A 24,921-nucleotide genomic window follows, 5' to 3' on the forward strand; every position below is an offset into this window, starting at 1 on the left:
CCCTCCGAATTAATCCCACTTTTCATGTCTCCCTTCTTAAACCTGTTTTGTGTTCTCCATTTTCTCCTCCAGATAAACCTCCCCCTCCTCCGCACATTATTGGGGGCCAGCCGGCGTACACGGTCCACCGCATCCTGCACTCACGTTGGGTGAAGGGGTCCATACAGTACCTCGTCGACTGGGAGGGGTATGGTCCCGAGGAGCGCTCCTGGGTTCCTGCTAGGGACGTCCTGGACCCCGACCTCATACGGGACTTTAATGCTCGGAGGTCAGGTCGGGCCGAAAGGAACTTCAGGAGCCGTTCCTAGGAGAGGGGATCCTGTCAGGATTCGGGGTGGTATTTCCTGGCTCCAGCCACTGGATGTCACTGTCTCCACAGGTGGCGTCCTTAGTGTCATTGTTTTCACCTGTGCCTTATTTGTCCCCTGTGTATTTAAGTTGTTCTCTGTTCCCTGTCTCGTTGCTCGGTCTTTAATGTTATTGTAGCCAGTTACCCCCGTTGTATCCTGTCTAGAGTACTTAGTTTGTGTGTGCCTCGTGATCTCTTGTTTTGGATTTCTTTAAAGAGCTTTATTTTTTTGCTCTACCTCTTCGGAGTTGTTTTAGTTAGGTAGTTTTAGTCCCTTTTTCCTGCTCCTTTTTTTGTGGATTACCTGAGTTTTGTTTGGATTCTAAAATATCTTTATTTATTTTTTTGCTTGTCCTCTTCGGAGTTGTTTTTGTTTCCCTACCTTCGGGAGCCTTGTGGAGTACCTTGCCTTCTGGGACGTTAATAAAAAGGATTATAGTGATTTTACTCAAGCCTCTGTGTGTGCGTCTCTCTCTGGGTTCATCCATTCCTCAGTGGCATTGGTGTAGAGTGTTCGCCCTTGACACCAGAGACCCGAGTTCGAGTCTCGACCCTGACAATAAAGATTAAGCTACACCTGTTATGTTATAACAATACAATGCAGTGTTTAACGGCAAAGATAATTGAAGAGTTTATGACCCAGACTATGTGTGCCTTAAAGTTATTCACAAGTTTTCAAACGTTATCATAGCTTTTTATATGCTTGCACCAGAGGTATTAACATTTCTGTCATCTTTTTATACATGTGCATTTGGCAAACACGTTTAGCCTTAGCGACTGCATTCAAGATATACATTTTATCGGTAAGCGTGTTTTCTCTGGGGGTCAAACTCATGATCTTTGCATTGCTAATTCAATCCTCTATCATTTTACCGATGTTCTATTTTTGACATTAAAGGAAACCAAATGGAAAACATGTGCTTGACTGAAGCATGGTTACATCTAATGGCAGCCAGTCTCGTGCAGCCAGAGGCAGCTGTAGATGAGGCTTGTTTTGCTAAGTGCAAAGCTCAGTTTAAACCTGGAACCAAAACCAGGCCACCAGTAACCAGTGCCAGAACTTTAAAATCTATCCCCTGTCCAGTCTGTTAAACACCTTATCACCTTACATTCAACACACCACTGAAGTAAACAATCTTTCTTTAATGTGAAATAAATGTTTACATTAAATTTGTATAACAAGTTTATCTGTTTAGTTAAACTAAGTTTCCTTTATTAATCATTAATACATTATTGATTATTGAATTTATAATTACTATTATTATCATTATTATTATTTTGTTTGTTGGCTGATTTGCAGCCAATTTCTCAAAATTTGATCACACTGCTTGAGTGTCAAATGAAATCAACCAAACTTGATTTCATTTGTAATGATATGACGAATGAAAATCTCATCTAACAACAACATGTTATAAATACAGTCTTCCAAATACTGCTTTTGGCTGGCATCAGTGTTTAGCTGCTCTCTCTAGATGGTGGATTACTGAATCCTGATATAGATATACATTTGTGCTTGGCCTGCTGGTTCTGTTTCAAAGGGTCATGGTCTGATCCCCCTCTTGAATGCTCCTTTGCTCATCTGTGGTGTTTATGGTCCAGAGATCAAAGTAAAAATCCATAGCTCTATTCAAAAACACACTATGTTACCCTGATGCCTATTGACTACATAGACAGCTGCCCTTAACTTGGCCAAAAATAAAATGTATCTCAGTCCAATCATGTTGCATCTTTTGGAGTATCAGTAGTGCATCTACAGTATGAAGCTTTAAAATGCTGCATACACGTGCAGCTAAATACAATTTAGAACAGAAGAAATGTACCAAGAGGAACATTAGATGATTTCATTACGGTTATGATAAGAAGTTGAAAGATTAACACGTTTTTTCATTTTTATATTGCTTGCTTGGCATGTATCAGCATTGGGTAAATTTCTAGTACTTTAAATCTAAAGTACTTTTAAATCTATTTTAGTCATGTATATTTACTGATAAACTGGATAAATACAGTATACTGACTAAAACTTTAAATATTCTTGTCGTTTATATAAATTGCCCCATAATGTTCATCCTGCAACTAATAACAGATTACAAAATTGTAATTTTATGATATATTATGCTATTATAGGAGGCCTTTACTGTATTTAGGTATGTTTTCTTGTTTAGTTTAAGAAGAGCATTTCTGAAGCTCTTCTCTGTGAGACCTTAAAAATAAAAACAGATCCAAAATATGGAAAAGAAATGCCTGCAGTCTTAGCTGTGCTGAAATACTGGGATTGGGTCTGTCGGTCAGCTCATGGTCAGCAGCAGTACATCTAATACTGCAATACCTGACAGCCACATCATCAGGCCTTCTACGGTAAAGCACTGAGACCATCACAAATCTACTGCAGTGACAACAGGACTGAAACTGCAGCCAGAGGCCAATAACTTCCAGAAGAGCTTCAGGTTTTGAGTGAGCACAGCATGTAAACTGTCAGAATTATGGGCAAGATCTTTGAGGATGCACAATAGTTTTACTACAGTGAAAAATATTATTCATAAAATTAATAATTTTTTTTTTGTAAAAAAGAAAGATAACATAGTTAAAAGTAAAGGTCCAAAAACAGAGCCCTGAGGAACACCAAATCAGACAAGCTCAACCTCGGTATTTGTATCCATATATTGGCTATGATCACCTGAACCAGTCTAAGGCGATCCCAGATATATAAAAGATTAGGGCCCATATTTATCAAGCTTCTCAAAGTGCCATTTTAGTCTTAAGTGCTGAGAATTCATAAAATTTACTCCTACTTCCAAACTTAAATATAAAATCAAATTTCTTAAAGCTAAGAATCACTCTTACTCTCCCAATTATTTAAGACAGCTCGAGAGGTCTCTCAAGTGCTTAGGAGTTGCCACTAGGGGCTTGTGATGGCGCTGATGAGACAGAGACATGTGGCTGGCCAATGGAACCATATCATTCCACATTATACATGCATAAATTCGGTACTCCCCTGCATAGGCGTAGTTGCGGGTGGCACTTTTTTAAAGTATGAATTTCCGAAAGGCATTTATTAATGAACCAACATCTACACATCATTTTTCATAATCGAATTAATACATTTAACAAACTTCTTTGTGCGCAAGATAAAAGGCACGCAGTCCGTACATGTCATTAATGCTGCGCGCATTCGATTTATGCTCTATGGCTCATCAGAACTGCATGCGTTCTCGTTATGCTGTATTGGTATGGATCATCTTGTTATGCTCTATTGCAATGAATTTGCATTATTTTTGCACGTTCTCTGTTCTCAATGGTATGCGTGATTTCACACCCAAGAAAACATTTATACCGAAAACAACATTGTATTTAAAACGAAACTACTCAACTAAAGCAAATAAAACAAATTTCAGCACCGGATTAAAACGGGTAATTTAGAAATGGTGGAAACGTGTGTGTTTTATTTCCAATGTCTACATCATAATGTATTCAATTGAAAAGCCTTTATTGTCATATGTGTGTTGAATATAAACTCATTTTAGGAATTTCACCATTCAACATGAATGTATCAGAGAATATTCTTAAATAAGGAAATCTATTCAGTGATTGGTCCATGCCAATGTCGTCATCCAAAATCCTGTGGTCGGGTGGTCACACCAGGGTGATATCGCTTCAGATGCGTGGCCATGCTCGATTTATTGCCACTTTCATACAGCTTTCTCATGCCACAGTGCCTACATACTGTAACAGTTTTGTCCACCACCCTTCTTCCGTCATCATTATATTTTACAGGGAAGCCCAAATGCTCCCATACATGCGATTTAAATGATGTGGAATTAACATGTTCTGTTCAAGTGAACACATGACTGCAGTGTAGTTTTTTACGAAATTACTGAAAAATCAAGGGGGAAAACGTTCACCTTTTCTTTCACTCTGCTATCGTTAAAAAATATTAAAATGAATATTAATCCGCAAGTTTTAAAAAAAAGTGAGCAAATATAATCCGCGGGTCATGTGCGTGCTGAACCGTGGGACGTACGGATCATGGATCAGCTGCATTCAGTTGCACCCGTAACTAAAAGCCGAATTTTTTTTATTAGACACTACAAAGTTACTAAAAAGAGGAAAATTGCCTTCACAATATTTGACCACAAACTTGCTCCACACTTCAAACACACTCAACTTTTCTTTTTGCTTCTCACTTTTTAAACCCCTTCCCCTCCAAGCACATAGCACCATTCAGGTATGCATCAAGTCCACTCAATGAGTGTCACGTTTCCCTTCAAAAATATGTGAGATGCCACAGTAAAAATGATTGTGAACAATATTTCAAATAGACTTGTTTAAATCAATTTCTTAAATCCATTTTGTCCCAGAAATCAGGCCTAGAAATCAAAACGTGTCAAATGTTTTGGTAATGATAATAAAGAGACCCAAGGCTAGGGCAGTACACTTTGCCTTGCTGTGTGTAGTGTAGGATTTCCTTGCTCTTTCTTATGAAACGTGTCTCACGTAGGCTACACTTCAGGGGTGTGGGAATGGCTTCTTGTACTATGTTTAGCATACTTCATGTGTGTTGGTGACCCTGTCACGCGGGGGTCGCATCATGCTGGCACGTATCCAAGGGTGATGCAATGCTTTAAGAAACAATCCCTTCCAGCCAATCAAATCTATTCTCTCCTCAGCTTTGGGCCAAGCGCTGTTGCACTGCCATAAAAGAGAGTGTGCAATATGATAGCTGGGGTAAAAGTCAACAGCCGTGAAAATGTAATTATCTGCACCTTCAAATATATCAACGTCTGGACTGAGATGCTTCTTCCCTACACTCTCACCCTCTAAACAGGGTTGCAGAAAATTCCTGTAAATTCATTAAAGGTCAAGTGTGTAATTTTTTGGAGGATATTTGACAGAAATACAATATAATATACATAACTATGTGTTCAGAGATGTATAAAGACCTTACATAATGAAGCGTTATGTTTTTATTACCTCAGAATGAGCTATTTCTATCTACATACACCGCTGGTCCTCTTGCATGGAAGTCACCATATTGTTTCTACAGTAGCCCTAAATGGACAAACTGCTCTATAGAGCGTTTCCTAAATATTTCATCTCCTAAAAGAAGAGAAAACGTGACGACATCTTAGTTCTGTGTCAGCCCCCGTAGTGCTTCAAAAGGGAGGTGGAGCGGTGGAGTGAGCTGTTGGTTGAAATTCGCAACCTCATTGCTAGATGCAGCTAAATTCCATACACTGGACCTTTAAAGCGATTAACCAAACCACGATTCCATTGAATTCTGTTGAACACAAAACAACCAAGACATTTCTCACTACATCCCCTTTTGTGTTTTCACAGTAGGTTTTGAACAACATGAGGGTACATAAATGTTGACAGAATTTATATTTTGGGGTGAATGATCCCTATATCTAGAATTTGAACTGGAATGATTCAGAGGAAATGAATGTGCAATTCAAAGAATTTTACATGATAGAGGAATTTGTCCAACACGTTTTCTTTTGACCGCTTATATCTCCTAAATGGGAATTTTGTCAGCGCGTAGAAGCATAACAGTTTATTGACGTCCTTAAGGTTAATTTACTTTTAATAAAAGGAAACAAACTTTCATTTTGATTTCACTGGCACTTTAAGTCAGTATATTTCATTTTATAAATGAAACCATATACAATATAATATAATGAAAAATATAAAAATTATAAATTCTTATTAAATTTATTCAATCTTATTTATACAGGTAAATAATAAACAAAGATTACTACCAGTATTTACTGCTGTTTCTGGAATTATTTTATATATCGTATGTAGGATATTGTTTATGGGTAGATAATAGTTAAAAATGTTCTTCTTTGCTTTCAAATTTAAAAAACAGTCGTGTTTGCATCCAGATTTAAACTGAGGACCTCAATTCACTAGACATTCTCACATAATTCTGAATGACGCACAACCCTGCCAGTAAAGTCATGCTTAATCCCTGTGAGTTTTGGATATAAGGTGTGGACATCAACATGTCCCTTTGTGATATGATTGTGCCTTGGTCGTGTCCTATTGAGGTCAGAGCAATGTTGCTAAAGCGAGCCGTTGAGAAGTGAGCCAATGGATTATGCCTTGCTATTTCTCTTGGCCGGCGAACACCTTCTGTGCAATGCTGGAGTCTGAAACCGAGGCCTTTGAAATCCGGATGGAAGCAGCTAAGGCACTCCTGAAGGTTTCAGCGCTTCTGAGAGGACAGCTGCAGTGCTGCGGGTGTGACCAAAGGATCATAGAATGATGAAACGATTTAAACCATTGACCAGCAATGTGTTAGCAGTCACGTACATCAGTCTGACCTCTTAAACCCCTAACAAGGTCAAGAAATCTCTCATTGTAAGAACATTATGAGGCTTCCAGTTAACCTGAATAAAAGACCATTTGGTTTCTAAAATGTTACCGGCCCTGTTGTGTTGCTGATGCAGTTTACTTCAAAAATCAATAATTTACTCAGCTTCATGTTATTCCAAACCCATATGACTTATTTCATTCCACAAAGCACCTAAGGAGACATTTTGCAGAATGTTCACACTGTTCTTTTTGATTAAATGACTATGCGTTGACACAAAAAACACTAGTAAGATAAAAGCCCATGTGAATTTCGAACATGCTCGAATGAACATAGTGAAGATTTGAGAACTCCAGTGACTTCCACGGAGCTAGGCTTCAGAAGTTTAACCCTTTTATCTTGATAACCATTCAATGTTGTATGCTCGCAGAATTCTTCATCTTATGTGCTTGATGGGAAAAAGTAAGTCATAAAGGGCTTAGAACCACGCAAGGCTACAATGACCATTTTAATAAAAATGAATAATAATCAAGCATGTTAATTCACATAATCACAATAATGAATTCCTCAAAATACTAGGAAAGCTTGTTGAAACTTAATATGACCCATAAGGCCACACACATAGAGCCAAAACTGAAGTGAGTGAGTGAGTGAGTGAGTGAGTGAGTGAGTGAGTGAGTGAGTGAGTGAGTGAGTGAGTGAGTGAGTGAGTGAGTGAGTGAGTGAGTGAGTGAGTGAGTATGCCCCATATGGTCTATTGGGGCAATACCGAGGAGGCGTTAAATTTAGCAGATGTTATTTACAGCCATATGAGCCAACACTTGACAGCATCACCGCACTGCCAGTGTACACAGCCAATGTTTAGATGTTTGTCTCGCCAGTATGCATCAAATCATAACAACATTTACAGCTAAACAAGTCATTATAAACAAAAAGCAGATGCATCCAGTGGTCCTGTGCAGAAACATTATGGGATTACTTTTGTGTCAATAAAAATGAACGCAAACTTTGAAAAAAACGAACAAAAATACACAATGAGAAAGAAAAAAAAAACTTTGATAATGAAAACAATAAACTCAATTGCAAGAATGTGATGATTTTCAAATAAACTGCTATTTTTCTTAACAATTTTCTAAGTTTCGTAAATAATAGTTTTGAATTCGCTGCAAGAATTTTCAGTTGCGCTTTTCGAGTTTTCATTTACGCTTCTCAAGTTTTCGTTCGCCTCTCTGGCACAAATCTCACGTGTAGACGTGACTTATGGCCGCTTTACCCTGATTGGCTAGAGAGTTTTTGATTGATAGCTCCCTGACAAGGAAGTCGATACTGAAGACAATACTGTACAGTGCAACAAATTTTAGAAAACAATCTGCATGCTGTTATCTTTATTGTTTGTACTTAAAACTACTTTCTTATTTAGTTAGTATATTAGTAATTGGTATTTGAAGTTGGTAAGTCATGCGTGGTGTGGATCCAAGCGTCTTCCTCATCATCGTCCTCCTCACCCTCAGGTAAATGAATGTAATTCAGATAATAAAATCGCTAAAAGTTTTATTCCTGTACAGTAGCAATTCTGTCTTTACTTGGCTCGTTCATTGTGTGCGTTATATTTTTTGTCAGGTATTATTTTATGGACTATTAAGATTATTTTCTTAAAAAGGAACGAACTTGCATTATAACATCCAATAAAGACACGTTACAGATTATTGGGTTGTGAGAAATGAACGTGCTAAATGAAAACATTGCTGCATAGTTACTGTACAGAGATTAAAACTTTTAGCGATTTTATTATCTCGGTTACATAAATGTACCTGAGGGTGACTTGTGTCCAGCTGAGGAGGAGGATGACGATGTCGCTCTTGCATACAGTCTCCTTTTAAAGAATTATGTCCACTTATAAATCAAGTAATTTACAGTATCTTTCTTTTTAAACTCATGGTGAATGTACAGTATTATACCCCTTTCTTTACATTCACAGAAAGTACAACTCATAAAACACTACCAATACATTCAAATGACATTTTTTAAAATGCTACAGCAAAACAAATTCATAACGTGACACAATTAGAGGCCTTTAGAATGTTTTATTAATTTAGTCTGCCTCTTGCAAACAACAATTTCATTATGTATTTACACACCTACATAAAACAGGTTAAAGAAAAGCAGAAGAGAGACTTCTTAAAATATAAACAAACATTTAAAGATAAAAACACTTTATTGTATATCTCCTCAAAACTCACTAGGCATCTCGTTTTCCTGATATCATTGTAATTATAAATTATAGACTGCTGTCTTGATGGCCTCTAAACCCACGTAAAGTTGCATGTGAATATGGTTAGCTGTCCTGCTAATATACTAACAAAATAAGAAAGTAATTTAAGAAAAACAGTAAAACAATACAATAGAGAAAACCGCAAGCAGATTGCGCTCTAATATGCCCTTTTCACATGACGTCACGCATCTTCCGTTCTGCCGCGAAGCATTGTATCATTACTTCCGCTAGCACTCCAGTTCATAAGGTGGCGGTAATGCACCTATAAACTGATTTGCCAACCGCCAGTAAAACTCAAGAAGAAGAAGAAGTTACTTCCGCTAGCGCCTCAGAATGGAGTTTACCAAGTGGCTTGCACATCTGCCACAAATACGTATGATGTACAACGTCTTGCAGACAAATTTTCGCTAACGACAAGATCAAAGCTAGAGAAAGGATACAAATTCTTCGTTCAACAGTACCTGTTTGATTATGAAGGTAAGTGTTTTTTTTGTGTGTGTGTGTTAGCGAAGGTGCTAGGATAAGTACTTGAATACGTGTTCTGTCAGTTTTTTTTCCTCACTGTTGTTAAATTCCAGCGCAACGGCAAAACGGAAGTTCTTCTTCTTCTTGTTCTTCTTGTTTGTTGCAAGACGGATGTTATGATACACTGCTTTGCAAAAAGGCGGAAGTTAAGTGACGTCATTGTGAAAAGGGCGTATCCGCTGCACTGTCTTCAGTATCGACTTCCTGGTCAGTGAGCTGACAATCCAAATCTCACTAACCAATGAGAGTGAAGTGGCCATAAATCCTGCCCACACGTGAGATTTGTGCCAGAAAGACAAACGAAAACTTGAGAAGCGTAAACGAATGAAAAATCTAGCAGCGAATTCAAAACTATTATTTGCAAAGACAAAATTTATAAAATGGTTAAGAAAAATAGCAGTTTATTTGAAAATCATGTCACATTCTTGCAATTGAGTTTATTGTTTTCATTATCAAAGTGTTTTTTATTTCTCATTGTATATTTTTGTTCGTTTTTTTTAAGTTTGCGTTCATTTTTATTGACACAAAAGTAATCCCATAAAACACTGAGTAAAGAAAACTTGCATTCAACAACTGGAATGAAAATGTGTGTGTGTCAATGAAATCAATTGAATATACTGCATATTTATACAGGAAATGCACACAAAACACATAGCTAGAGCTTCTACAGTAGCTAATGAAAAGACTAAGTAAATATCTTTATTAGATACAAATTTGTACGTTTTTTGACAGAATTTACATATTTTTGAAATTCGGTAAAAATGTTAAATTACAGAAACAGACTGCAAATTTACATTAAGTCTGAGAATAATAACAAATACATGATTAAAAATATAAACTTCAGTTTTAATTGAAATATTTTTAAATCACTTTCTATCAAATATATTAGAAATTTTTGTTTTTTTATATTGCAGTTCTTTGGTTTGATCTGTTAAAAAATGGTAAAATCCCTGAAAGGACCATTGTGTGGTTTTTAGCGGCATCTAGCGGTGAGGTTGCGAATTGCAACTAATGGCTCACTCCACCCCTCACTTTCAAAGCTCGAAAGCGGAGAGAGAGGACTAAAATGTTGTCACGTTTGCGCTTCTTCCCGAATGAGATAACGTACAAAACGCATTCTATAGAGCAGTTTGTCTGTTTAGGGCTACAACATGGCATGATGAAAACATAACGCTTCATTATGTAAGGTCTTTATACACCTCTGAACACATGGTTATGTATATTATATTGCATTTCTGTCAATAAATCCTCAAAAAATACAAACAGTATGTTGTCGGAAGAGAAGCAGGAAGTTGTATCAAAGACTGAATTAATCCATTTCAACAGGGTAACAGGCCCAAAATAAATCCTTGGTACATAAATGTTGCTATTGCACACCTGTTTGTTGTCCCATCTCAAGAATCGGTGAACAATGTTCTCTAAGCTGTGTGACTGTTTAAAACCCACTGATCAACATGATTTACAACACATTGAAATGTCATAGATCACATGTCTCTTTAGGTTCTTAGATTCAAACCCTGTCGTAAAATGTTAATATTCTCAGCTGCTACCCATGTGTTCGGCTGCTGGCCATCATGCCATCGAGGATGATCTCATTGCCGTGATAAACACATAGATACTATGTTTTTTGAAAGGGATCTTTGCTTACAACATTCATTTGGGCCGTCAGAGATTTGTATTGGGGGGGCGGAGTCTAGGGTTGGGAGGGGAGGGGTTACATTGCAGCCACTCGCTGTGGTCGAAGTCACTTGATACACAGGGTGACATCCTCAAAATAACCCTACAAAGGATATATAGGGACCCGCTTCAACCTTCACTATCAGGAGAGTACACTGAGCGAACACCATGCAATAACGTTGATGAAACAAGTCATTACTGGCCGAATAAATTAACAAAACGTGCAAAGAGAAAGATACCGTCCCCCCAAAAGGAAGAGATTTCTCTGGAAAGGTGAAAATTGTTCTGGACCGAAAGAGGAGGAAGTTGTTGTGACCTTTCTAAAACTGCTGTCGAAAGCAAAAAAGAGCCCCCAAAAAAGGATTTTACAGTTTTGTGGAGATTGACTCAAGTCTTTTCATTTGGTTGTCTTCCTCTCGTGCCCAGAGCCACAGGGAGGAAGAGTCGCGGCATCTGCGGGAATGAAGTACAGCTACCAGTACCCGGTGTCACAGTACACACGCTCAAACACATCGACTCATTACACACCTTCACAGTACTCCAGCAGCTCATACAGTTCCACCAAGTACAGCCCTACGGCACTTCACACTGCATCGTACTACAGCCCACCAGCCTACACTCCAGCGTACAAACCCACCTCCACCTTCACCCCGCTCTACAGCAAACCGCCCCGCCAGAGCAGCTCACTCCGCACAAGCGCACCGTGCACCCCCGTCGCGGCTCTCAAACCCACCAAGGTCGTGCGCTTCACCAACGATATCATATTTCAGGATTTAATCCGCCACGGTGAGCTGGAGCAGATCGGTCGATTTATGAGGGCGAGGAAAGTGCGTCTGGACACCATCTTCCATTCCGGTGAGTGAATCTCACCATGCAAACTTCAAGTGAAATTGTTTATTCAGTTGTTTTGACTTGTCGTCTTTAATTTGTCACGTATTTGAAAAGTGAAGTGTTTTTTTCAATAAGGTTAAAATTAGTGAAGTAAAGAATTTGTAGGGGGACTTTGCGATGAGCGTTATCAATGTGATGTTATCTTTGCTCTGTCAATTTGAGGCGGGAGGTCGGCATGGCAGTTTGCCCCTGCTGGCAGATGCCATAACTACAGATTATGCCTTTGTGGACAGTGATTCTAATCATGTATTATAATTTTTGCATAGTTACAAGCAAAAGTAAAATATTTTATTATATAAAGGTATGTATATTATATCATATGTTTCACTATTGCTAATTTTTGTAGTGCTCTTAGAAATGTGAATGGGCCATGTCCTCTACTCAATTGGTTCTCAAACTGGGGGCCTTGGGGGGGCTCAAGATGGCTCTGGGGGGCACACATTTTGTGGCACTTTATGAAATGTAGAAATTTATCATAAATTTTATGCAGCCAAACATCAGAAAAATAAGACCACCAGCCAAAAGAATTGATGTTCTGAATATGTATAACTGAATATGTTTTTGGTTTAATTAAAATTCTAAGTTTAAGATAATAAGTCTTTGTTGGGGAGGGCGCAATTGGATGCACTCTACGCAAAGGGGGCCTTACACAAAAAGGTTTGAGAATCACTGCTCTACTCATCTTTACAGGGGTCAATTAACATCAAAGTGACATTAACTGTGAAACTGTATCTTTCAGCTCAATTTTTAAATTATTTTAAACTTACTTTAAGAAGAATGAATACAGATTTTTTAAATGTATTTGCTCAATGATTTTGGTTTATTTCAAACGGACTAACATACATATTTGTCACATGCTCAGTGAATTGGCTTAAAAGTTCCCAGAATGAGTGCCTAAAAAGAAAATGGAAGCAAGTAGATCATGTTCTTCTCTGCAAACCAAGCAACAGACTTTAAAGTGACCTCGCTTTTTTACTTTTAATATGTTCATTTTGAGGATATTTATAAACGATGAAGGTTCAGAACATTGACCAAATTCACTTGTAAAATGTGAATGCTAACTAATGGATAAATAATGCATAGTACTAGAACACCTTGGTCTGAGTGAAGAGTGAGTTTAAACTGGACTAAGCAATGGAAGATGGGCAGAAACGATGCCAGGAAACAAACTCTCTGAAAAAAAAAATGTTACTGTTCTGTCTGGTACAGAAATGACAAACTGTCTTTAAAATGCACAGTATATGGTCCTGATGTTTCTGGGGTATTTGCTGTTTTTCTTAGGAATGGCAGCTCTCCATGAAGCCGTGCTCACAGGAAACATGGAGTGCGTAAAGCTTTTGATAAAGTATGGAGCTGACGTTCATCAGAGGGATGAGAATGGCTGGACACCACTACACATGGCATGCAGCGATGGTTTCCCTGAGATCGCAAAGTGAGTGCCACTTTAAATACTCACACCCAACAAAACACAACAGTCCCAACAAAATAATGACTGTGAGAAAACAAAGAAGTATTGCAATTAAAACATGCATGTTTCAAAACCTATTGACCTGCTTTGATGTCTACCGTGTATCTTCTTAAGCAGCATTTAGATGATTATTATTAACCTTAAATGTCCTTAAATGAGACTTGACTTGATTTTGAGTTTGATGTTACCAACCCAACAATGTAATACTGTAATAAGTATGAAGTACAGAAATCATTGCTCAGCAAAATAAACTGAGCAGTTTGAACAATTGTATCTATTATTTTGAAATATTGACATTTTTATCATCTATATCCTTTAATCTATGTCTTTAACTTGAGTAGTTTTAATAATTTGGCTCCTCAAAAGACATTCTGGGATTGCGTTTCCAGCAAAGGAAGGTAAATTATAACGTAGCAAAATGATCTCTACCTTTTAAAATCGCTTCCCTTCTGGCCTATGGTTAAAGCTGGCTATGTAGGCAGCTCACAAGTTCTTATATTTTAGTGTTCCTCAGAGTCAGACTTGCTCATTGTTATGTTAAAGTGAAAATGTTCTTTCTTCTTAAGGTACCTTCTGTCTCTGGGTGCCAGCGTGGAAGCAGAAAATGAAAATGGGGAGAAACCAGCAGACCTTATTGATCCAGACTGCAAAGAACTGGTCAAACTGTTTGAAACGGGCTGTGTCTGAGGACTACGAGAACACAAGGAACGGCAGCAGAACTTGGAAAACAAAGCTAGCATTCATCTCATTTGACATTTCATCTTTTTCATATCATTATATGATTTTGTGTCTTTGAAGGTTGTCCTGAAAAAAGGATTTTTATTTTGTTTTAGAGCTTTTTCGACTCATGGATTTCTGGCTACGATGAAAAGCAAACCATCCACCCAGTTCGCTTTTAATATCAAAGTGTAACACAGTTTGCAAACTTTTTTACTTCTAAGTGAAACTTAGAAAAGTAGGGGGATTCAAATAGAGGAATTTAAGGACAAATAAGTAGGATGTGACTTGATTTTATCCTTTTGGAATTTTTGATTGTAAAAAGTAGGTGTCATATACCAGAATCTAGCCAATTTCTTGGTGGAGATGGATTAGAAACAGAAAGTGGTTTCAGAGGCAGAGAACGTTTTGATTAAAGACTACGAAGTCAAAGATTCAATGACTGTACATATTGAATGTACAATAAGACCAGGAACGTGCATTGAAAAATAGCTAACGTGGCATTTGCGTGTGCCTTTTAACCTCATGCAGTAACACCATACACATATGTAGTATGTACACATCACTGCGTTGGAAACATATACATTCAGGCTAGTTGTCATTTCACATGTGTTCATTTACATGATGCTTTCATTGCTGTGTTATACATTTATCAGATGTTCTCCTGACATGCTGACGATCATGAATATCTTCACAGTTCTGTGTAAAATAGAAAAGTGATGCATGATGAGACACTGACACTACATGTTACATTGACACAGTTTGGCACAGTTCTGTGCTTTCTGTCTGCTGGGCAGCAGGAGAGCAGGTTGGAAAGATGACCTGCCATCAGACTAGCATATGATGAAAGTGTACTGTTAAAGTCTTATCTTATTTTTTACAATATTTTCATAAATAAAGATCCTTTTCTACACATACTTAGCTTTGCATGGTCTCTTTGCTTTAAATATTACAAATATAAAGGTAATATGGATGACATGATCCATGGAGCATGTGGTTCTGTACTCTTACTTCACGGTTACCCCACAGGAAGAAGGTCCCTGGTTCAAGTATCAACAGTTTACATGTTCTCCCTGTGTTTCTCTGGAATCCCCACAGTCCAAATACATTCCGACCAAACTGGAGATGTTAAACTGCCTGTAGGTCGTTTCCCTGCAGTCCAAAGTTCAGTAATATGACCTACCAGGAGGCTTGGAGGTCAAGAAAGTGGCAGCTTACATTAGAAACTGCCAGATTTCTGTCAGAGCTCCACTTCAGTGACGTTTGCATCTATTTTGTGCGGTATCCCCCCATATACTAGAATTATATTAATATTATATTGTACTGTATTGTATTATATTATATCATATTAATTAAAAAAATAACGTTCACTTGGAACACAAGTTACTTCTAGTACTACATAATGTTCCAATAAAGGTGCAAAAGGATTTGCAAATTATTGCATTTCAGTATATCTACTGTGCGTAACTATCATAACACTGCATCACAAAACTTGAACTAACTTTAGATATCAGTTAGTGTAACTTTCACTGTAATTAGTTGCCTCATCCATAACAATTTAGGTAAGCAAATTACATAAAGATGTGATTTATGGCTAAAAATATGATGATTCATATATCCAGTGTTTACATGAGGTTACCTTTGATGACCTGTTTACTGCACCTGTACTGCCGTGATTTCCCTTGCTGGGGGGGACACACGTAGTGGTGCAGGCACAAAATTCTAAAAAAAATCGCTGATACTTGTCTCCTCAACTGTTTGTGCATTTTATTGCACAACAACTATTCGTTATTTAAGCTAAACGTTAGAAATCCCTCACTTTCAACCTGGCGGACAACAGCAGATAGCCTACAGCGGGGCGTTCCACTAAGTGCGTGACGTCACATGAAAACTATGGATGGGGAGATTAGATAATAAATGAGGTGGTAAAATTATCCCTTATGTGAACACTGGTGCAAAAACAAAAACACGGCTAAAAAGGTTAAACAGAAAATTACAATTTTGACCAATGCCTTTAATTATGCCTTTCAGCAACGGCTGAAATTGCCTTTACTACCTGGACTATAATTTCGACAGATGTAAAATAAATTAATATTGCTGAAAATACTTTTCGAAAACTCAATTAAAGCGTCAGCTAAGATTAAAAATCGGTTCACGCATGCGCATTTCTCTCGGCTTCTTAACCTGACCCGGAAATAATTGGTCGGTATTAGCAACGTTTCGGCCGAGACAGGCCTGAATACTGAGATAACTGAGGAAAGAAAAACAAGCGGACAGGTTTGATATTGTTAATTCATGTCTTTCCCATTATGTGCCGGTAATTGGTGATCTTTCGTAACGCATTTGTTGTGTATATGCTCGCTTTGTTTGTGAAGTTGTCGTAGCAAAATGTCCACTATGAAATCACAATGCTAACAGACTAACGTTAGCTGCCAGTAACATAAACAATAACAAACACAAACACTTGATTTAACTCGTGTCCTGTCGTATTATAAATACAGATACAGTAGTATAACTGTGTAGTATTATCTAATGGTTCTGATCAGTAATGTTCACTTCACATGTAAATATCACTGCTGCATTTACGTTAATTCATTGATTGCACTGACGTGTTGAGCTAATCGTTTTCACTGCTGTTAAACGTTGTATACTGTCTTTTTTTACCTTAAATATCAACTTCGATGTCTTTTTCTGAAATTGTGTTTGTCGTCTTAGGAAACACACTGAAGAAAGATTCTCCCTTTAAGCCTCATATTAATATTGTGAGGCAAGTGAAGTAAACAGAATGACCAGGTACGTGTTTCAATGCAATCTTATCCTAACATGTACATTTGGTGCATCTGATCATAATCAAAGAATCTTGTTAAATGATTTGATATGCCTTTTCAGCTCCTCTACTCCTAGAATGCACACATACAAGAGGACGTCAAGCCCTCGGTCACCAACAAATACAGGAGAGATTTTCACACCAGCACATGAAGAAAATGTGCGCTTCATCCATGACAGTAAGGCCACTGTATATTAAACTGACCTTTATAACCAAGTTCGGGATGTGTAAATTGTAGAGAACATTGCCCTACTTTGTCACATATAACCTGATTTATGTGTCTATACTTGTAAATACTGTGATCTTCTTCACTAAATTGCATGGAATTCAAATTAAATTAAATTTGATGAATACCAATACAAATTGGTATTGTTAATTGATCTATTGAGAAGCAAGATGAATTGTTACAACTCGACAGCTCTTTTGCCCGGTTTCACAGACCAGGTTTAAAGCTAGTCCCAGATTAAATTGAATGTTTGGGCTGTCTTAACTGAAAATAAATTGCCCTGACATATCTTTAAATATATCAGTGCCATTGCTTGTCTCAAGATGCACATCAGAAATGTTTTTATCTAAAGGATTTTATTAAAAGCAACTTCAGTATTCTAATTTAACGAATGCATAGTCCTGGTTTAAACTAAGCCTTGTCTGTGAAACCGGGCCTTTGTTTTTAATATAAAACTGTTTTGACGTAATAAGTGTTTTTGTCATGCTGTTTCTCTCTAGCTTGGCTTTGTGTTTTGAGGGACATTAAATCCCCACAAAATAGTGAACGTAATGATCGTGGACCACAGGAGTATGTGGAGAAAACCCCAAATCCCAACCTGCATTGTAAGTGAATCATGTAAATAAACAAATACAATATATTCAATGACTAAGTTTTTCTGCAGATTTTCACAGAATTTGTAGTGCCCAACAATCACAAATTCTACACATCTCCCACTACTTGCATGTGTGTTTATAAAACACATTTTTATTTACCGATAACAACAACGTAGTCTTTGTTCCACTTAATACACTATACTCTAAAGTGAAGTACTTACGGTTCTATTTAACACATTCTGTAACATGTTTTTGTCCATTCCATTTCTGTAGTTCACTTCAGCTTGTTCTGGTTATTAGAGTTGGTTGTGATTCAGCTTGTTCAGTCCCATAAAATTGAGTTTACATGCAGGCTTACTTGCATGTACACCAATGAATCTGTGCATTACATGTTGTAAAATAATTCCTTTTGAATTCTTTCAGCTTTCATACCAGTTGACCTGAGTGACCTTAAGAAGCGGAACACACAAGACTCAAAGAAGTCTTAGACCATTTCCCCTTTCTTCCTGATCCAGCAGTTTTTTGTCCTCCCCATTACATTTGGGACCTTTTTTACTCAAAACCAATCTTCTGTCAGCCAACATAAAGCGACAAGTCGGGATATTTGGCCACCTTAGTCCAGAAAGCCTCTCTCTTCTCTGCCTCATGGACCCGTGGTCTGGACTTACAAACTGATATGTATTTATGTGTTACATTTTTAGAAGCCTTTTAAGTGGCCATTCCATGTTCATCCAGGATCTTTGTTCCTAAATCCATGCATCTTTGTTGTTGTTTTTTTGACAAATAGAAACCAAGGGCCTGGTGTAAATTTTTTTGGTCCATGGATTTTGCTTTAGATTATTTCCTGTTCATGTTCTTATATTTTGTATGTTGATGAGACTGGCAAAGAACAGTTTACTGCTTATGCTATTGGACAGACGCAACACAAACTTTCTCAGAATGGGATACAGTCATTCGTAACCCCGAAGGGGAGTGCTAAAAGGCCTACTGTTCTGTTAGTTTGATAGATAGAAGCTTTGTCTGATAGCACAGGCAAGTTTGGTTCTCCAAATACTTTTAGTAGATATACCTCCATTTTTAACTATGAATTGATAACTTGGAGAACTTTAAGTGAACTTTTCCATATCTTTCGTTCCCAGCCTTTAAAATAAAGTTAAAATAAAGATTACTTTTAAGTGACCTCTGCTTGATTGTAATATTTTTTTATAACATGGCATCTCTTTAAATCTACCTTGAAACGTTAACACATTTTATGGCTTGTTTCATCTCTGAGGCTGTCTTGATAAAATTGCAGATAAATGCATGTAAAGTGTACAGTCCTCCTGTAGCGTGCTATAATATCGGCTGAACAAATGTTAATGACTCTCCTTGCACTCATGGGTGTATACAAATCTTTGTCTGGTAAAACGCGTCCTAGAAGGAGAATGTCTATAAAGGTATAAAAAAGGATGAGCTATCTTTATTCTTTCTTTAACCAATAGCTGGGTGCATTCTAGTGATCATCCCTGTTCTCTTCACAACTATTCTTTTCCTTTTGGCTGTTCCCTTCAGGGGTCGCCACAGCGAATCATCTGCCTCCATCTAGCCTTATCCCCTGCATCCTCTTCTCTCAGACCGACTACCTTCATGTCCTCCTTCACTACATCCATAAACCTCCTCTTTGGTCTTCCTCTCGGCCTCCTGCCTGGCAGCTCTAACCTCAGCATCCTCTTACCGATATATTCACTCTCCCTCCTCTGAACATGTCCAAACCATCTCAACCTGGCCTCTCTAACTTTGTCTCCAAAACATCTCACATGTGCTGTCCCTCTGATGTACTCATTCCTGATCCTATCCATCCTCGTCACTCCCAAAGAGAACCTCAACATCTTCAGCTCTGCTACCTCTAACTCTTCCTCCTGTCTTTTCCTCAGTGCAACTGTCTCCAAACCATACAACATCGCTGGTCTCACTACTGCCCTGTACACAACTATTGTCATTGATTTAACAGCTTGGAGCAATAAATTCTGTATGTCTCAAAAAATTAGGGTAATTTGGAAATGTGCCCTTTGAATGCATCATTTATACTGGAATGCACTAAATGTGTCAACAGGAAAGATATCAGTGCTCTAAAGCTGTTAGTTCTTTGCAGGCTATATACCTTTTATTGTTCAGCTAAGTTGTGTCATGCATACAAAGTCACATTGTAACCTTAAAAAAATATTCAGAGGGAAATGTATTACTAGGACTTAAGTTTTAGTTTCACTCTGCCATACTACCTGCATGTAAGTTATTCATCTGCGATATTGTCATCCTGTGATCATAGCATCTTTTCTTGTCTTTTGAAACTGATTATACCAAGTTACATCCGTTAAGAAACGTGATAAACTTTATAACAGCCCAACCTGACAGAATGGGTGAAGAGTGATTTCCAAGCTCCATCTCCTTTTAACTGTGTCCTCCAAGTGAAACATTTATTCTTGTTATAAGGGATTTGTTGAAATTATAAGATTTATGTGAACGAATCATTTCTAAAATATATTTTGATGAGGTGGTTCTTGTGTTCTCATGTCCCTAAAAGCATGTATCCAACTGTTATGTTGTCCATATCAGTTACTACTTTTTCTTTTTCATTAAAAGGCAACATTCGTTTTAAAAACATAAGGCAAAAGGAACAAATGTGCTTTAATTTGTCCACTGACTTGTGTATTTACAACCTGTTAATTCACACAATTTATCCCTTTGGAAAATAATGAAAACTTAAAAGGTGTGACATGCATGACACACATGATCAAACCCATGTTTATTCAATACAGAGATGAAGGGTTACGTTGAAGAAGCACTTATTACTTTTGATTACCAAAGCTGAGCCTTAATACTGATTAACAGCCACAGTAGAAAACTCAATTTTATCTATTTACTGAGCTTATATTATAATTAATATTAATTGCCACAGAAACGAGAAGTATTACGTACTACCATTATTAACATTAGCTTCGGGGAAAAATGACATTTCCATAAATGCATCTGATTTTGTTTTTAGATTGTTACGTTTGCTGTACTTTTCTGACAAAGGGCGCTCCAAACAGGAAGCGATCATCACGCTGGTTACGTAATCGGCGCTCCCCTTATAAATTTTGCGCAAGCGCGAGCGACGTTACTTCATATCTGGTGAACGAGTGTTAGCGCAGGGGCAGCGAATTACTGTACGCGTACTGTTTTTGTTTTTAAGCTAACGGTAGTGTTTAGCGTTAACAAGGGCCAGACAATGTCAGACAAGATGGATATGTCCTTAGACGATATCATCAAGCAAACCAGGCAGCAGCGCGGCGGGAGAGGAGGTCGCGGTGGCCGCGGAGGCACAGGCGGCGGCCGCGGAGCCGGGCGGCTCGGAAACACAGGCGGAGGCTTTGGAGGCCGCGGCGGTGGATCAGGTCCCATGAGGAACCGCCAGAACCTGAGCCGCGGCAGAAGCAGACCTACGCCGTACAGCAGGGTAGGAGAACGCGGAGAAAATCACGGGCACATCCACATGCCCGGGTGAAGTCCGTTTTTATCTTTCTAGGCCGCCTAGCAAACATGGCGGCTAGCGCGCTGTACATGCCCCTGGAGTTTCTCTGGGAGTGTATTTCGGAGAAGCTCTTTAGATGTATATTGTGCATAATATGTTATCTTCCTAAGCCTGTTTATCTAACCATTCGTGTGAGAAAAAAACATCGTCGAAATCTACTATTGTACATCGATTGGAGCTGCTTTTCTTCTGTCATGCGACCGTCGGCGCCATTTTGAGGACGGCGGATCCCTTTCATTCACTCGACGTTGTTTCATCTTTGGTTTCAACAATCCAGCGCCCGTCTACACTGTTCTTCACGTGATCCACGATGGGATTTCAAGATCCAGTCGGTTTTGGTCCTTTTACAGCCCAACCAAGAAGTTCGTCCCTCGGTGGAAATCTCTTTGTTTGGCAGGTGTTTCATGGTCATTGAAACTATAGTGGTGTAGAGTTAAAGGTCAACTCCATGGACATTTGACCATCTTGGTCGCCCGATTCATTAGGTCCACAACTAAATTTGATTTAGTTTGAGATTAGATGTAATGTTTGTGTGTTCATATAAAACCACGTCACAATGGCGTGGGTTCAAAATGGACGTTCGGTGGCTTCCATCACTGCTTCAGTATGGACACTGATTTGTTTAAACCACCGTTTTTGATCATCTATGGACTTTGCTGTGATTTTACCCACTGGATACCAGTGAAACATGCATATCCACCCAGTGGAAGCCTGCTGGGAATCATTTGGAGTTCAAGAGACTCGTGAGAATTGCTGATAGGTAGACAGGTTGCTACCAGGAGGGTGGGCAGTTTATCAGGGGTATAAAACAGTGATGCAACAATGAATTAATATTTGTTTTTTTAACTGTTTTTGTTACTGACGTGTAAAGCATGAATACAGAACTAAGTTTACTGAGCTTTCACCCACCAACAAAATCTAGTGTGGTGTATATTCTTTAAAGCTAACACCATATGACCAACTCCGTTCAGGGGATGGCTTTGTACAATTTGTTTTGTGTCCTGCATTGGTTTACTTGTTTGTAGTGATGGGGTGGGCAGGGATTGCTGGAAATCACAGCGAGCGCACTGGGTGCCCCTGGCCTTGTTGAAGTGGAGCCCCCTGCTTACCCCAACACCCAGCCGAGTGGACTGTCAGTGACAGACTGGGGACCCGAAGTCAGCAGGTGCATTCTCTCTCATCTGTTGCAGCCCAAGCAGCTCCCAGACAAGTGGCAGCATGACCTGTTTGACAATGGCTTCAGCACGAATGCCGGAGGTGGTGGCGGCGGCGGCGGCGGTGGTGCTGGTGTGGAAACCGGAGGAAAACTTCTTGTGTCCAATCTTGACTTTGGTGTCTCTGATGCTGACATCCAGGTACTTTTGAGTTGTGCAGGTACAGTATAGGTTGTGGAAGACTGAATATCTGTTGGCTTAACAATGCTTTGTTCTACCACAGGAGCTCTTTGCAGAATTTGGCACTTTGAAGAAAGCTGCAGTACATTACGATCGGTCAGGACGCAGCCTTGGCACTGCAGATGTTCACTTTGAGAGGAAAGCAGATGCCCTGAAAGCTATGAAGCAATACAACGGTGTTCCTCTTGATGGTATGTATAGGCAACGTTTTTCATTTTGTCCCTTGTGATGTGCAATTGGTTGGAATTTAATGCTCTCTAAATTTCTTTCAGGACGTCCAATGAACATCCAGCTTGTTACATCACAGATTGATGCACAGAGACGGCCTCCCATGCAGGGGTAAGGAGTAACGAACAGTTGACTTCTGTAATGTTTCTTTTGCTTCTGTTTATATGTGGGGTAAATAGTTCCTACTGTCCTTCCAATAGTTTGAATCGTGGAGGCGGTGGCGGCATGAACAGAAACAGAATTGGAAACTTTGCCACACAGAAGGGCCGTGGGGGACGTGGCGGTGGAGCCAGAGGCCGGGGACGAGGAGGCCGAGGTGGCAGTGGCAACGGCAACAAACAACAGCTCTCTGCTGAAGAGCTGGATGCCCAGCTAGATGCCTACAATGCTAGGGTGTGTACTCTTTGTTAGCAGGATTATGCCCTGTATACAGAATTACATTTAATACAATTGTGTGCCGAGTGAATATGTGGAAAGTAGTATTGTGCCTCTTGGTAATGTCTACTTTGTCTTTCAACAGATGGATACCACCTAAATGCCAACAGATAAAGCTGCGCTTCCCACGGTTCTGACATGGGAGAGTGACTGTCATTGTTATAGCTTTCAACTTGCCGGATGTTTTACACGTCTTCAAAAGTGATTTAAACTTGTACCAATATTTTTTCTCATTTTAAAATGCTTGTTTTTTACATACTCTTATTTTATTTGTGTTTTGGTTTCTTTTTGAGAAAAACCTGGTTGGACTGTAGGATTTTAGGATGGGGTTGTTTCAACCATCCTCCTGTAGATCATTGTAATAAAACCTGCAGTATTTAGTAACCACAAGATGCTTCGGCCTTTTTATATATACATTAGATAATGTTTAATGCGTTAAGTCACTTCCAGAGACTCTTTGGATAATTACTGTACCTATTGGACCATGCATTTGAGTTATGGAGTTTGGTTCGTCCCATTCTATTCACATTACAGCCACTAGATGTCTATGGCTCAGCGTTTTGCCTTTAATGCATGACTGGCTTTGACTATCCTTAATTCTGCAAAATGGATAGTTTAATTTACACCCTACCACTGAAACATACTGTGGTCAACATGTTACATAACTGTTGCTGAAATATAGGCTTCAGCTTTGATTGGTATTAGCTAACACCGTGAAAGTGACATTACATTACTGTGTGGATGTTTTGATTGCCAAGGCTGTTTTGTATGGGAAAGCAGAAATTTTGCTAACTTGGGGCAGGAAATTGGGTCATTCCATTTCATTGCCCACCCACTATTGGCTGGGGTACAATTTTTATCTGTGGGCATCACACTGGGTGTGTGTAGCTGCTAAATGGACCACAATAGATTTCAACAAAAAGGCTGTTTTGTGTTCAAGTAATTATCATGTAAATATTCTTATCTAATAACAACATTGATCACTTTGCTGTATGTCAGAAAACCTTATGACTGAATGGGGTATACAAGAGATAAATTCCATCCAAAAGATGAAAGCAAGGCATTTACAAAATGTACCGAAATTGTACGTTTATAAAACAAAATTGAAAAACAATTTACCATCAAGAAAATAATGTTTAGTTAATTTTTTAATTCAGCAATAAAACCGTTTTGTATTAGAAATCATATATTTACTTTAATACAAAAAGCATGTTTAGATGCTGAAACTCTTCATTTGTGTATGAAATGCACTAAAAGTGTTAAAAGCGGGATAATTGCTCTATAATCAGAGCAACGCTTAGTACGTCAGACAGGTTTGTTTTGTTGAAATAAGACTGAGCGCATGTTTACCGTACAGCCATTAAATACAAAGACATAAGTGTGAGCATCTTTTTGTTGTTTCACAGAGCCTATTTTTTTCCCGATTTTAAAGACATTTATTTTAGTTGACGTA

General features: G+C 38.5%; 3 protein-coding genes across 3 annotated transcripts; all 3 read left to right on the plus strand.

Moving 5' to 3' along the window:
* Window positions 1-11,295: 11,295 nt before the first annotated feature.
* ppp1r27a (protein phosphatase 1, regulatory subunit 27a) lies at window positions 11,296-15,139 on the plus strand. Its single transcript, XM_057346372.1, has 3 exons — window positions 11,296-11,991; window positions 13,309-13,459; window positions 14,062-15,139. The coding sequence occupies exons 1-3, from the start codon at window positions 11,598-11,600 to the stop codon at window positions 14,180-14,182; spliced, it is 666 nt and encodes a 221-aa protein (XP_057202355.1). The 5' UTR covers window positions 11,296-11,597; the 3' UTR covers window positions 14,183-15,139.
* A 1,259-nt stretch (window positions 15,140-16,398) lies between these two features.
* mcrip1 (MAPK regulated corepressor interacting protein 1) lies at window positions 16,399-19,034 on the plus strand. The gene is made up of 5 exons (XM_057345991.1): window positions 16,399-16,489; window positions 16,928-17,005; window positions 17,102-17,217; window positions 17,766-17,870; window positions 18,285-19,034. Exons 2-5 carry the CDS (start codon window positions 16,998-17,000, stop codon window positions 18,347-18,349), a joined length of 294 nt encoding a protein of 97 aa, XP_057201974.1. The 5' UTR covers window positions 16,399-16,489; window positions 16,928-16,997; the 3' UTR covers window positions 18,350-19,034.
* A 1,958-nt stretch (window positions 19,035-20,992) lies between these two features.
* alyref (Aly/REF export factor) lies at window positions 20,993-23,880 on the plus strand. Its single transcript, XM_057347088.1, has 6 exons — window positions 20,993-21,336; window positions 22,602-22,766; window positions 22,849-22,996; window positions 23,078-23,144; window positions 23,234-23,426; window positions 23,554-23,880. Exons 1-6 carry the CDS (start codon window positions 21,109-21,111, stop codon window positions 23,566-23,568), a joined length of 816 nt encoding a protein of 271 aa, XP_057203071.1. The 5' UTR covers window positions 20,993-21,108; the 3' UTR covers window positions 23,569-23,880.
* Window positions 23,881-24,921: the final 1,041 nt, after the last annotated feature.

This window comes from Triplophysa rosa, linkage group LG11, assembly GCF_024868665.1.
Source record: "Triplophysa rosa linkage group LG11, Trosa_1v2, whole genome shotgun sequence".
Lineage (NCBI taxonomy): Eukaryota > Metazoa > Chordata > Actinopteri > Cypriniformes > Nemacheilidae > Triplophysa > Triplophysa rosa.

Bases quoted from the DNA above. Each gene is read 5' to 3' on its own strand.
- mcrip1 (XM_057345991.1), top strand. The intron at 17,218-17,765 runs GTAAGGCCACTG...GTTTCTCTCTAG, and splicing joins TGTGCGCTTCATCCATGACA to CTTGGCTTTGTGTTTTGAGG. The intron at 17,871-18,284 runs GTAAGTGAATCA...GAATTCTTTCAG, and splicing joins CCCAAATCCCAACCTGCATT to CTTTCATACCAGTTGACCTG.
- alyref (XM_057347088.1), top strand. From the start codon at position 21,109: ATGTCAGACAAGATGGATATGTCCTTAGACGATATCATCAAGCAAACC. The intron at 22,767-22,848 runs GTACTTTTGAGT...GTTCTACCACAG, and splicing joins TCTCTGATGCTGACATCCAG to GAGCTCTTTGCAGAATTTGG. The intron at 23,145-23,233 runs GTAAGGAGTAAC...TCCTTCCAATAG, and splicing joins AGACGGCCTCCCATGCAGGG to TTTGAATCGTGGAGGCGGTG.
- ppp1r27a (XM_057346372.1), top strand. From the start codon at position 11,598: ATGAAGTACAGCTACCAGTACCCGGTGTCACAGTACACACGCTCAAAC. The intron at 11,992-13,308 runs GTGAGTGAATCT...TGTTTTTCTTAG, and splicing joins GGACACCATCTTCCATTCCG to GAATGGCAGCTCTCCATGAA. The intron at 13,460-14,061 runs GTGAGTGCCACT...TTTCTTCTTAAG, and splicing joins GGTTTCCCTGAGATCGCAAA to GTACCTTCTGTCTCTGGGTG.